The sequence below is a fragment of the Lutjanus erythropterus genome, chromosome 12 (assembly GCF_056507025.1).
Source record: "Lutjanus erythropterus isolate fLutEry1 chromosome 12, fLutEry1.hap2, whole genome shotgun sequence".
NCBI lineage: Eukaryota > Metazoa > Chordata > Actinopteri > Lutjaniformes > Lutjanidae > Lutjanus > Lutjanus erythropterus.
The window spans coordinates 29,474,290-29,488,728 of NC_139328.1; the positions used below are offsets into that span (position 1 = coordinate 29,474,290).

The following is a 14,439-nucleotide window of genomic DNA, read 5'->3' on the forward strand; positions in this document are numbered from 1 at the left end:
CAGGACCAATTTTGAAACAGTGTATGAACCAGTACTGAGTTGTTATACACATATAAAGCACAGAGAAGAATTTCTTGTTTTGCTGGACTTGGCAGGTATTGTCTGCTTGTACATAATTGCATTAATTTTGCATTGAAGATTTAATTACAAAATCAATTGTAACTTGCTTCATTCTGGGCTGATTTCCATAAAATTTGGTGTGTTATAACACACATATACATGATAGTGGTCTCTTGTTGGAATTAAATTCAGCTGCTCTGTGCAAAAACATCAACCACCTGAACACCCACAACTAATTAATAATTAATAATAGAATAACAAGCAACCAGCCAGCTTTATAACAATATAATAACTAGAAAAATCTACATTATATCACATCACAAAAGATGAAATTCTGAATGATTTATATTTGGTGTTGCCTATTCGTAGGTTAAAGTCTGCATGTCCCAGTGGAAGTTGTTGCTATTTAGAAGTTTAATGTTTTGGCGCATAGAGCTGATTAGATCACCCACAGTAACTTCAAATTTACTGAATGTGAATGTGTTTTGTGAGGTAACTGTGACCTTGGCCTTTGACCACCAAAATCAAATCAGTCCACCTATGAATCAAAAATGGATGCTTTAACCAAGTTTGAAGAATTTCCCTTAAGGCCTTCTTGAGATATCATGTTCATAAGAATGGGATGACCTGAAAACCTGCGGCCACAGCTGTGGAGAGAAAACAAAGGTTTTTCAAAGTTTTTCAAAAGTTGTGAATCACAGAGGTCCTTCAGCATACAGTTATGAATGTGCACAAAAGAATTATGTGCATTTATGAAATTAGCCTGATCAGTCCAATAGTATGCGAGATTAGCTCCAGAAAAGATGAAGGTCTGTTGATCATGTACGCATACACTCACTCATTCATGCACACACACACACACACAAACAGAACCAATTGCATGATCACCTGGTGGGTATAACAAGTAGACGCAGACACATAGTGGAGATATATAACAGCAGCCAATGAGGTATCTATGTTTCTATATCCATGTGTGGCCATATGTGCAATATGCCTCACACCAAACAGAGCCCTTTTCAGCCCTGTATTCGGTGTGGATTCATCCCATCAAAGCCTGCTCACCTACATGTACTGCCTTGCCTTTCAATCTCTTCTGAGCCTTAATACAGTTTTGATGAGATTTTTTCGTGTGTTGTAACAGCAACATATTTAACATGATTTATAGGACAGAGGTGCAGCTTCAATCCTATAAACCGGCACGAAGTCTAATCCAGCATTAAAGAGCATCCACAGGACCTGGAGAACAGATTACCAGCATTACCAGTCAAAGTGCTCTAAGACAGACCAGAGAGAACAACCACTGACGGCATTTTGTTGATTCAATATTGTATTTATCAGCAGGATCGATAACAATTATGTGTATTCAGCGGTTGTTACACTCTTTGTTCTTTAAAGTGATCTTCTTTATAAAAATTTTAATGTGGGTAACAATTTATTTGCAACTAATTTCTTAGTAATCATAATCTTGCCATTTTTGCGTGTATTTAAAGTGGTACACATGTAAAATGTATTCTCCTTTACTGCTGAGCAGCTGCTGATGCCCAGTTAAGCTGATGGAGAGCTGGAGGAGTTTTTTTCATTTCCATTTTCCCTGATGCCTAATTCTGGTGTGGTGTGGAGCGGAGCATGGCAGGGAAAGAGGAGGAGAGAGCGCCAGACTGCAGCCCACTCAGCTCAGCCTGGCCCTGCCTGGCTCTGCTCAGCTGTGTCACTATAATCTGCTCTGCAGCGCCTGGCTCCACATCTGGCCTGCTGCTGTCCACCTGCCAGAGAGGACAGGAGCGACACACCCTCCACCTCAACAAACACCCCCAGGACAGTGAGAGACAGAGAAACCAGTTTTTGTGCTAAGCTAAGCTAACTTAATATTTACTGCATAGACATGAGAGCGCTACAGACATTTTTATCTTACTTTTGGCAAGAAGGACACTTTTTATAAATGTCAAACTATATCATTCATTATAGCTAGCTCAACCAAGGCTAATAGGCTAATTGTCTAATAATACTAATGCTGTAAAACAAATGATAGCGCAAATACAACCTAACTACCTCTCAGACTTGAATAGTGTTGTTAATTATTATGCCCAATTAGACCTCTTCTTACAAGTGTGTGAGGAAGAACCAATAAGAAATACCAAAAGACCTTCTTCACAGCAGCCATTTGAGATGAAATCGTTGGATAAACTTAAGGTTATTCAAGCCAATTCAAGTCAGTCAAGTCCATTTAGGTCAAGCAGAATCAGGGTGCTTTGACATATTGATTAGCGTGTGGCTTTTAGCAGCTTGGTTCACCTTTAAACTGAGTGGCAGTCAAATGGACCAAAATAATCTGTTGGAGCGCAGGGCCTTTTAATACTGTCCCTATGATCACAGGACCTTTTCACAGCAGACATTTTGACTTGACATAAATGAGAAATCTGCTTTAATCAAGTGTCCCAGTAATTCATGACAGTGAGTCTTCATGCACAATAACAGGACCCTGAAACTGAAGCAGTTAAATGTAATTTGACCATCAATCTTAATGTTTACTAGAGCTGCAATGATAAATGAATTATTAATTGATTATTTAATTAATCACCAACTACTTTGTATTTTATTTAAGAAAAAAATGTAAAAATTCTAAGATTGAGCTTCTTAAATGGGAATTTCTTTTTGGTTTCTTTACTCCTCTATGACAGTAAACTGAATATCTTTGGATGGTGAGTAAAACAAGACAGTTGAAGACTTTAGCTTAGCCCCTTGGAAATGCTTAGTAACATTCTTCACCATTTTCTGACATTTTAAAACAAGCAATTATTAACTGATTAATTGAGGTAGTAATCCACCAGTTAATAAAAACAAAAATTATAAAAAATGATGGTTATTTGCAGCCCTATTACAAACACCTGTGTTTTTCCTTCTGTGACATGTTAAAATCTTTCTGTGAAATGACTACTGACAGTAACTATACTGAGAGGTTTACATGTCAAGTGTTGAAAAGCTCTGATCCACATGCTTGTCTGACTGTCTGATAGAGATTAAGGCTCACAGCAGGTCAGCTTGGCAGCATCTTACTGTGACATACAGGAAGGCGTCTCATGACAGCATTTTATCAGTATTATACTTTGATGTACAAGACACTGAAACCCCAACCGGTTGAGTGTAGCTGTTCAATGACAGCTCAAGCCCAAATAGAGCTGGCCATATAATTATCTCCTCCAGAAACTTGCTGTCAATAAACATATGTTCATGGTCTTGGTTATTTGGTCAGTTTTTTATGATTTCTAAAGGTGTAACACATTTGGGATAAATATTTCCAAAAACAATATTTTTGATGATGGTCATATTTTCCATGTATAACTCAGATTTCTGAGGAACTCTTAACTCTTAATAACTCAGTTGTTCAAACTGAGGTAAAACATCCAGATTCCCAAGTCATATTTGTCTCGCCGTAGCACTCGTCTCCATCACAGTTCACCTTGTCTGCTTGACAGATTAACAGTTTACGTGTCCAGAAAGCCTCCACATCGCCGTCCCCTTCACAGCCCACCCCGACCTCTACAACTGCCTGTGTCCCGCCCCCTCCTCTCACCGACTGTGCTCTTACTTCTGAATGACATGAGCAGTAGCAAATCAGGGACAGAGGATTGGAAAACTGATTGGATTCTGCAACTTGGTTCACTTAAGACCAGGAGTCAAAACAAACACTGAGCTGAATTGATGAATCCTTTGAAAGAACTTTCTAGACTGAGCCAGTAAACAACCGGCTACTAAAAATCATGATGGTACTCGTCCTGTTGCCATTGTCCCCATTATTTAAATATGCAAAACTACCTTTTACTTCTTACACTTGTGCTGTAAACAGTATGACAACAAAGTAAAAGAAACACTCTATTTGGATTAAGGTAAAGCGATTATTGAAACAGTCAGACAGGCATCATTAACATCATTTAATACTTTTTAAATGCCTCCCTTCCTAGAAATTTCTTGAAGAGTACTATGTAATTTGTACCTAATTGGAAAAATAGAGACAGTGTCTTTGTTTAGTACTCTTCCAATTAATGAATTCTAATTAATTTTTAGTGTAAGATACCATTCTGCAGGAAGGCAGCTTAATCTGCAAAATAATCTTAATCTGATTTTCTCTACATGGGAGCAATCAGTTCAACATATAGGAAGAGTGAACTTTCCAGTTATGAATGAATAATAGATAAATATTTACCAGGTTTTGAATGGACCTGCTCCTTCAAGGAAAAGCCTAGTCTCACACAACCAGGTCAGCACTCAGCGCCTCAACACATACACATTCTGCTATAGAAAAAAAACAGTCCTGCATTTCTTTAAACCAATCACAAACCTCTTGACTGAAGCTGCAAAATAGTCTTAAGGTGGAACTTGTTTTGATTCAACACATCATGGCAAAAGAAAAGATAACAGCTATTAGCTTGTTTGCATTTGTACCATTAGCACCCCAGCCGCTAATTCACTGTGAGGTTGTTCTTGTTACGGAGGGACTTGAAAATGTAGATAGTATCTCAATATCATGATAGTCATGGTATTTCTGCAATAACAATATGATAAGAAAATATTTGGGGTTTAGAACTCACAATAGCAGCTGAGTTCTCCTTCTGGGATTTTTGTCTCGCCTCATACTCAACTAGGTCTTCTTGCACTTCTTACATATTACTGTGGTTTATTGTATATTTGATCTTTTGTAACTAAAACCTCCAAGTCCCTCTCCTTTTTGGAACTAACTCCTCCACTGTGGAATCGGTAGGAACCTTGCATTCACTTTCAACCACGCTTGTTATTGCTGTGTGTAATGGTCTGACATCATTCTGTCAGCAAGTTGTAATATTGAGATCAGCATGCCATGAGTTTTTTTTTAAACATGGTAAACCTTCTGACAATATAATTTGAATGATACAATATAGCACACCCCTACTGTTAGCTATCCAAACATGCAATGTGCAGGAAGCATGGAAACAACCTAGATAAGGTTAACTTAGGTTAGTTTTTAGAGTCTGAAATCCATGGAAATCGACTTAAAACAGCACACTGGAGATGTTAGCCTTCAGAGCTTGCTGGCAGAAAGCCTTTGTGATTAGGTCTATTTTGAACCAAGTCATGATTTTTTCCTAAACTGAACTAAACTGCAACAGAAAACTGAAAATACTACAACTACTACAACCAATATTATAACTGCTATTACTACTTCTGATAATAATAAAACACTGAAGATAATAAGTCAAATAAGTCTAAAAATAAATCAACAAAAATCTTCACATGGGGATTTCTGCCAGAAAGGACTTTCTTGCAGAAAGGGTATCTTCTCCCATGTGGTGTAAAACACAAAGATGATATACAAATACAACAAGAAGTGAAATTAATTTGAATTCCTCTTGCTTTGACAATGTATATGAAATTTGTTGCCTCTGGATTCATTCAATGCATTAATGTAATGGCAATAGAAGTAGTTTCTATCGGGAGGCAAAGGCTGTTTTGACAGTGACCTCTGGATTGTGTGCAAAATCTTCACATCTTAACCCATAGAAAGCAGAGTAGGATGTGATGAAATATTATTTAAAAGTAGTAAATATTGTTATTTGATTGAATAGACTGATCACATTTTGGTAGATAATAGCTTTGAAAGATCACTACAACACAGGGTGACCCCATCAGGGCTTAGGTCCTGTGTAAAAAAAATGCATCTGGAGGTTGAAAACTCACCGGTTTGTTGTCTTCATCCTCTGATGACTCAGAAATCTCCTCCTCCTCGAGAAACTCCACATCTGACTCTCCAGGTGCGATGGGAACGATGACAGTCAGGTTTGGGTTTGTCATGTAGCTGTCCTCCTCTGTAATGACGTACTTCTCCCCGTAGCGTCCAAACAGGCCCCCATTACTTTCCACGTGATTCCCAACCAGCTTAATGGCCTGGTTGACTTCTTTGGTCTTCTGCTTTCGTCGCTTCAAGCTGCGGTTGAAGAGGTCCACGACACTCGTGATGAGCCAGGAGACACCGGTATTGATGCGGGCGATGGCGATCTGGATGTTGTTCAAATCGCCGTCTTCGTCTGGAGCAGAGAGGTTGTCAGAGCTGAAGGAGCTGAGCAGCAGGGCGAGGAAAAGATTCAACACCTGTTGACAGACAAATGTTTGGAAGAGTATTACGGTGCTAGGTTTAAGAAAAAAAATGAGAAGAGAATGATTTTTTATTTTGCATTTCATGACTAAAGTTGAAATGGTAAGAATAAAGTCAAAATAAATCAGAAGAGAATTTCTTAAATTTTGCATTTCAAGAACGTTGAAATGTCAAGAATAAACTGAAATTTCAAGACTTTGAGAATATGTCAAACCACTAACATGAGCACATATGACTACCTCTACTATATCCCTTGTGTAGATGAACTGATGAAGTTGCACTTCAGAATCAGCTGTGCACAAACACAGTGTGACAATCAGTATTAGGACTTGAGGTGAGGTGAGGTGAAAACTGCATCTGTTCAGAAGGAGAAATCACACAAGCTTGGAGGAGGTGGCCACATTCTTGCAAACTGAAATAGCTGGTAATGGACAAATTCAAGGACATTGACGGTTACACCTGCGTGTGTTTCAGAGAGGATATGTTGTGTCACAAGACACAATAAGACAATTAACCAAGTTGTTTGATCCTGAAGGTGTGGAGCTCAAACAAGCATCTGAGGCATCACTCGATTTGGAGAAATTATCAGTACACTGCCATCAGTTTTATAGCCATCAGCCACTTATTTTGTCAACACTGACAAATCCTGCATTGTAAATTCAGGAGGATATTCTACCCAGATATGCTTAGACACATATGGCTTCGGGTGATTTCAGCTACACTGAACTCAAGTTTTCAAACATCCAGCTCACCAAGTAATCTGTCTACTAGCTTAGAGAGCAGCAGCATCAAGCACATCTCTGCACAGTGGCATGTGCATGCGCGTATGTGTGTGTGTGTGCGTACTGCCTGTGTGCATGTGTGACGTGCACAGTTGGTAAGGATCATCTTTAGCCAGTCAGAGATGGGGAGCATGAGCAGATGATTAGTGATGAATGCCCTCCGACCTTCTCGCCCCTAAGCATCCTGGATAATCCCTTGGATAAACAGCTTTCCCACGATTCATGTGCAGAGGAGGTTTCTGTCCATTAAACTCTATAAGGAGCACTGTTGTGGTCTTTGCTCCGACAAGGCAGCTGAGTCAGTCAAGGAGTCTATGTCCAGCACAACAACAGAAACTGCTTTGTGCTGCTTAAATCGTTTCCTCGCTCATCATTTGTTGGTGCTACTGAAAGGGCAGAGCTGATGAGTTTTAAAGGAATGTGAGTATTTAGAGTCACAAGGTGAGAGCTGGAGTGAATCCACCTGGGTATAGATGATATAATGGTGCTGGAGGTAGACTGCGCAGGTGATTTTGCAACTGAGCATTTGTTAAGCGCTGCCTCCTACTACTCCCGTCAAGTTTTGCATTTGGGCACAACACATATTGAAGTTTACAAAAATTACCTTGGCAGATTCAAAGGTCCAGTATGTAGATTTACAAGGATGTATTGATGGAGTATGGCAGAAATGAATAAAGTATTAATAAGTTTTCTGTGTAGTGTATAATCACCTAAAAATCAGGATTGTATTTTTTCATTAGCTTAGAATGAGCCATTTTTAAATATAGCGGTCGTTGGTCCTCTGCTGAGTCCTTCTCCTACACACTTGGAAGGGGAGGGTGAGTTGAGATGTTTGCAATCTGCAGGCCTAAAGCTATGCCACCTTTGAAATTATTAGAAAAAAGAAAATCTTTGAAACAATGGGTCTTCAACTTAAAACAGAAGTAAACAAAGACATGCTCTTCATTTTTGCTCAATTGAACATTTTTGTGATAGGGAACTTCCATTACCACCCTCCCTTTTAGCCAATTGGAATGAACTTAAACACACACCTTCACACACACACACACTTAACCTTGATGCCAAATTTTAGCTTCCTAGGCCAAAGGGTAAAAGTAAGAAAAGGGCAAAAGTGCTAATGTAAGTTTGACTGTAGAGTAAACCAAATAAAGAGCTAGTATCTGGGCTTCCATGCAGTGGACGTTTCAGTCCTGAACAAACAGTCTTTTAACACAACATGTACCTCCACAAAATACCAGACAATAATGTAGTTAGTTAATGACACGCTCCTTGCCTGTGGACATAATGGTTACTACTGTAGGTATGAAACTAGACGGATATGCTAACTAGGGGTGTAAGAAAATATGGAAAATAACAAGTACCACGATATTATGTTTTGTGATACTGTATCGATTCTTAAAATGCTGTAACAGGATTTTTTTGTTAACGCAGAGATTCATGGCAGTAGTTACTTTTTTGTTGTGTTTAAAATCATAACTGCTGAATATTAGTTATTCTTATCTATCTTCCCTTTTCTGATTGTATGAAAAAATCAAATGTTATGCATACAGTGTTCCGTTCTTTATAATATGACAGTTTTCCTAACATCAGATTTTAAAAATAGCAATATATCACCTTGCAATATATTGTACTATATTAAATAATAACCCCTGTATCACGATATGCATAATTTTGCCAGATTCTTGCCAATAGACAACCATAATGTTAATGTTTGCAGCTTACATTAGAGCAGAGAAATATTCAGTTTAATCTGTTCCTAACTCTTGATTAAAAATTATGATTATGGTGATAAAAAGATCAAACTCTTTACATTTTGACAAATTCTTCGGTTGAGTGATTTAATGACAATTCATTAATATCAATTAATTACTAAATTGACATAGAAAGTTGTTGTTGTTGTTGTAGTTGTTCTTCATGAACAACTGTTCTATTATAACTTACAGTTTGAGGAAACGTTTTTAAAATGTTGTTGCTGTATATGTTGTCAGAAAATACAGAACTATGACAGGCTGCTCTCATGCATAGATCAGATCCAGAGATATTTCAGTTTAAATAGTGCCATCTATAGTTCTGCATGAAGCACAGTGTCTGTCATCATCCAGGCAAAGACCTATTTTAGAGTTTAACCCTAACCGTAACCGTAACCGTAACCCTAACCAAAAAGGGTTTAAAACATTTCTGACAGACAGATATATTTCAGAGCATAGGATTAACTGTGGACCAAACTAGCATTTAATGGCAGAGGGAACAGAGGGCATGCTGGGAACAGGTGTTTGAACCATATCCAACAAGAACTCCAAACTCAAAGCCTTGCTCCATTTTTTTAAAAGCCTGACAGGGGTTTAAAACAATTATGCGACAGAACTGAATTGATTGTAGTGCAGTTGATGCTCATACCTCAGTGTATAATACTATTCTAATATGTGCTTAGCATGAGATGGAAAACCTACTAGCCAATGGCACATTTATTCTTGCTCGGACTTACATAATATATCTCTTGCTCATTTTTGTAAAGGTCAGGCCAGGAGTCTAAATGCCCTTAGTAAAAATAGAATGAAATCCTGAAAATAGATTAGGGCAAAAATCATGATAATAATTATAAAATAAAAACTAGATTTTATTCTTGAGGGTGAAATAGTGCTACTCAACATCTGATTTTACAGTACATATTTAAAAAATGATGCTATGCTGATAAATGCTGTGAATGCCGGCTGTCTGCACTTCCGGGATTTTTTTTTCTTTAATCTGTTCTCATTAACGTTAGCTGACGGGACACAGCTGGACAGCAAATCACCATACGGGTGGGCCAATGAACATACATATCCTTGCTTTGACACCGAGTGACAGCAGTGTGTACAAACAGAGCTGTCACACAGATGAACTTTTCTATAGTCTATACAAACAGATGCACACAGCGATGTGCAAGCTGTGTTTCGTCTTTGTGTAACTCAAGAACCGCTCAAAAGGCTGGAACGACCGCAAGAACACCCCGTGGCCTTGGATGATCCTTTGTACAGTCCTTAGGTCACAATTTCTCCCATAAGGCTTAGTTCATTAGCAGCGGATAAAACATTCAGCGGCTGTGGCAAAGCCGCTCCTCGCGCAGAGTGTGCGTGTTGTGGCTACTGTTTGCACGGCAGCATGTGCAGATAATACATATATCACATAGGAGGGACAACAGATGGTTTATATGTCGCCCAGACATTATCTGTTTTGAGATCTGCTAATGCTAATCAGTTAGCATGATGCTGTGACACACCCACTTTCTCAGTGACGAGCATGTGTTCATAAGCACCTGAGGAAAAACACACAAACCACTGCGGCTACACAGATATCTGAGTTTGCAAAATGTATCATGAAGTGCCACCAACAAAGATGTCCCGTCCTCATAATATGGAAACACCAATCCTCATTGGTGCAACGTAATCCCTGATTACACATCATCATTGACATCATCACTTTGATCTGACAGCAGCTACACTTGGTTGCACTGACGTGTGCCTGAATTTCTCTCTAGGCAGACTTCCTGTTACACACTGTTAAATGGTAAGGCTGGTGATATTGTCTGAGATTCTATACTGACACGCTGTTTAGTGCGCTAAAACAGTATCTGAGATTTTTTAGGTGTCTCCGAAACCTTTGTATGACACCAAGGTGCATACTGTTTCTAGGGAAAAAATGGCATGAAAGCACTGGACACTACATTGGAAAAAAAAACTTTTACAGAGCATAACACAGATTGCTTTAATTTGTTAGATTTATAGGGAACATTTTGTGTATATTTGATCCTTTTTCTTATTTCAAATTTAATATATATTTTTATCTTTATTTTTTAATCTACAGTCATTTATAATTTATCCTATCCTGCCTCCACATATCTTTGTCACAAGTGTTTGATAACCACATTTCATGGAATACAGTAAAAATAAAAGTGTATATTTTGTATAAAGAATATTGGCTGATATATTGATATTGGAATTTTTTAACTCCAGTATCAGCATCGGCCCCAAAAATCTAGTATCAGTCAAGGTGTACAATGCAGTAGTGACAACAATGGCGGTAACATGACAGACAAAGGTGGACATTAATAACCTCCAATTTAAGTGTAAGTAAGGTTTCAAGTTGTTTGGCATAATATATTTTTTTTAATTAGTTCAATGTTGATTGAGGTTACAAAGGTTACACAAGTAGACTCTCAAGAAGTGACATTATACAAGCTGAGTAGTGCGTCCAAATAGATACATACCACTGAGTATGTTGAACACGAGTACACATTTTGTTAGTGCATATGTGATTTTGATTTTGGATGCAGCATCTCTTTCAGTACTTTCCAGCATCCACAGCCTGTCTTTGGTTTTGGAAAACTGGACACAAATATAGATTTTCATTTTAATAAAAGGCTAAATAATCTCCTTAAACAGCAGGACGCTATGGTTTAGAGCTAGTTATCCTAAAATGACTAAAAAGTGTATTTGTCTGGGACATTTTTCAGCTGTAGACTTTGTGTGCTTGCATGTATTTATGCTGACAATGTGTTTTTTTGTACTTACTAAAGATAAACTACAGTGCACATGTTCATCATAATGAAGGAACATGACACCCAGTGTAACGCTGTGACTCAGTGAGATCAGTTTGTGTCAGTTCTGGTCATGGGATTTGTTGACAGATATTTAAAAATCATTTTAAAATGTCCAGTTAAATACTCACCACCAAGTTCCCTATGACCATGACCAACATGAACACCAGGATGCAGAGTGGCTGCCCGGCCACTTCCATACAATCCCACATGGTCTCGATCCATTCGCCACACAGGACCCGGAACACGATCAGGAAGGAGTGGAAGAAGTCCTTCATGTGCCAGCGAGGCAGCTGACAGTCAATGGCGATCTTACACACATAGTCCTGGTAGTTCTTGCCAAACAGCTGCATGCCCACCACAGCGAAGATGAAGACGATGATGGCCAACACCAGCGTCAGGTTGCCCAGGGCGCCAACCGAGTTGCCGATGATCTTGATGAGAGTGTTGAGGGTGGGCCAGGACTTTGCCAGCTTGAAGACCCGTAACTGATGAAGACAACAAGGTGAAGAGAACAAATTATCTTTATATCTTTACAAGAAACTGGGTGTTTAAGTTTGATATTGGATTGGAAGATGTTCTGACCTTCAAAAATCTTTTTGCAATATCTGAGTCAGTGTTTTCTTCTCAAATCAAAAAATAATCAAGCTGGACATAATAATCAAGCTACCCATGTACATTTCTCATGTAGTATTAATTTTATTTTAATCTGCCATGTAAAGAGTAGTAATCCATCATGAGTCCAATATGTCGGTGGCTTTAGATTTGTGCATTCATTAAAGTTATTATAAAGAGTTTTTTAACTGGTTATGACACAGTCTCAGGTTAACACTGATGCCTCTATTTGACATACATAAACAAACCAGACCATCAGCATGAAGATCGGCTATTTCAGTAGTCAATATTCTTAATTCAGCTTCTCCTTGAAATCAGATGAAACAAGCCTGTGTTTATATTTCCCACCAAAAGTTACAGAGATTTTCATTTGGATAAATTTATATTTGACATGATATTTTGCGGTTATGTTGGTGGAAACACTACCACGTCTCTCCACAGGGGCCTCCAAAATCAACAAAATAGAAAAGTTCCTTGTAGCAGCTTTAAAGAAATTTAACAGAGAAAAAGCATACCAGTCTGAAAGATCGCAGGACAGACAGTCCCTCTACGTTGGAGAGACCCAGCTCCATCAGACTGAGGCAAACAATGACGCCGTCAAATATATTCCAGCCCTGTTGGAAGTAGTAGTATGGATCCAGGGCAATCAGCTTCAGCACCATCTCAGCTGTAAAAATCCCTGTAAACACCTAGAAGACATGCAGAGGGACAGAAAACCAGTAACAGGTGAAAAAAAAATTAAGATTTTACATTCAAGTGGAATATAACTTACTGAATTTCTGTACTTAAAACTTATTAATAATTGTATATAGATAGTGGGTCAAATGAATTGAAATGAATATTTTGTGTTAACTTATGATAACAAAAATACATTATTATAAGAATAATTGCAGTGTTTTGCTAAAAACAAAAATGTTTTGCTTTCTTCACATGAAACTACAACAATTTCCTATGTTTTTATCAACTTATAATTTTCTTGTACACACAATTTATTAAAATGAGTCAAAATTAGTCATTTTTTGAGTATACACTACCTCTTCACCATTAGAAAGGAGACAGAGACTAGTTGGTGAACATTTAGCAGCTAAAAAGATATTTCCCTCAGGACTTGATGGAGAGCAAAACAGAGCTGTAAATCAGAGTGAATACTGGACAGGTGAACCTAAACATGACTCAAAATGCATGCTAATGATGTTCTAAATTTAATGTGTAAATATTCAAGTGTTTGCTAACAGGTTCCCTGAAACAATTTCATAGAATTCCTCCAAAATCTTTAAAGCTCCATCTGAGTGGAACAACCCACCCAGTTCACTAAGATCGATTGCCTCCTTTCATTTCTTCAATATTTAAATTATGGAAATAATTTATCTGTATTTTCTAGGTGCATGTAAATTCACGAATATAGCTGTTTATGGTTATGTGTATATTTTCTGTGCTTATTTTGGCATATTTAGGGGAATCAGTGGGTGTGTGGCTGGCTCAGCCTGGGAGAGCTTATCTCTGTGTATGTGTTAGCATATCTGTGCTGTTTTGCTTTATGTACTGTATTATCTGTATATTTGTGTTAAGGACCCCCGCTCATCTCAAGAAGTTTATCCTTCTTGGTGAAGTATTGCTTCCATTTGTCTTCTTTTAAGAAGGTTTTCAAACTTGAAGGCTCTGGCAGAGTCTAAAATTTACCAGCAGGGGGAGATGGCAAAATACAGATGAGGGAATCAGTCCCACCTGCTGCTAAAAATACTCCCTCTTACCAAGGATAATCACAAATAGTCTAAAGCAGAACCTTTGACAACATGGCCCTGTTTGACCTTAAGTCCCACACAACACTGGCTATAAAAAAACCCCAGCTGTCTGATATAGAAGTACATTATCTGAATGAATGTTTCCTCTTTACTGTCTTCTCAGTGAGGCTTTCAGTCCTCTCCACCGCTAACCCAACAGCACTTGGGAGAAAGTGCGTCAAATGCTGGAAACCTGCCCGCCCGTATCATTAAAAAGCCCTTACCAGATTGCCCACTGAGAGCATCGTGTTGAACTCATCAGTCATGGGGTAGTGCTCCAGGGCCATGAAGAGGGTGTTCAGCACAATGCAGATGGTGATGCCCAGGTCCAGGAAAGGATCCATCACCATGTACTTCACCCACTCCTTCACCTGCAGCCACCAGGGGCAGCAGTCCCATATCAGGTACTTCTTGGCAAAGGTGTACCAGCAGGGATGGCACTTCTGCCTCGACTCCTCCAACTCTGCAAAGAGACACCGAGGTCAACCATTTATCTTCAGG

The 14,439-nt window shown here is 38.6% G+C and overlaps 1 protein-coding gene across 1 annotated transcript in view; it reads right to left on the reverse strand.

Moving 5' to 3' along the window:
* LOC146318198 (sodium channel protein type 5 subunit alpha-like) overlaps positions 1-14,439 on the reverse strand; it is a 45,476-nt gene that overhangs the window by 12,371 nt on the left and 18,666 nt on the right. Inside the window, exons 13-16 of the mRNA XM_084731800.1 lie at positions 14,163-14,401; positions 12,673-12,846; positions 11,674-12,030; positions 5,770-6,180 (exon numbers count right to left, since the gene is read on the reverse strand). Of these exons, the coding sequence (XP_084587926.1) occupies positions 5,770-6,180; positions 11,674-12,030; positions 12,673-12,846; positions 14,163-14,401 (1,181 nt within the window). The remainder of the gene's footprint in view (positions 1-5,769; positions 6,181-11,673; positions 12,031-12,672; positions 12,847-14,162; positions 14,402-14,439) is intronic.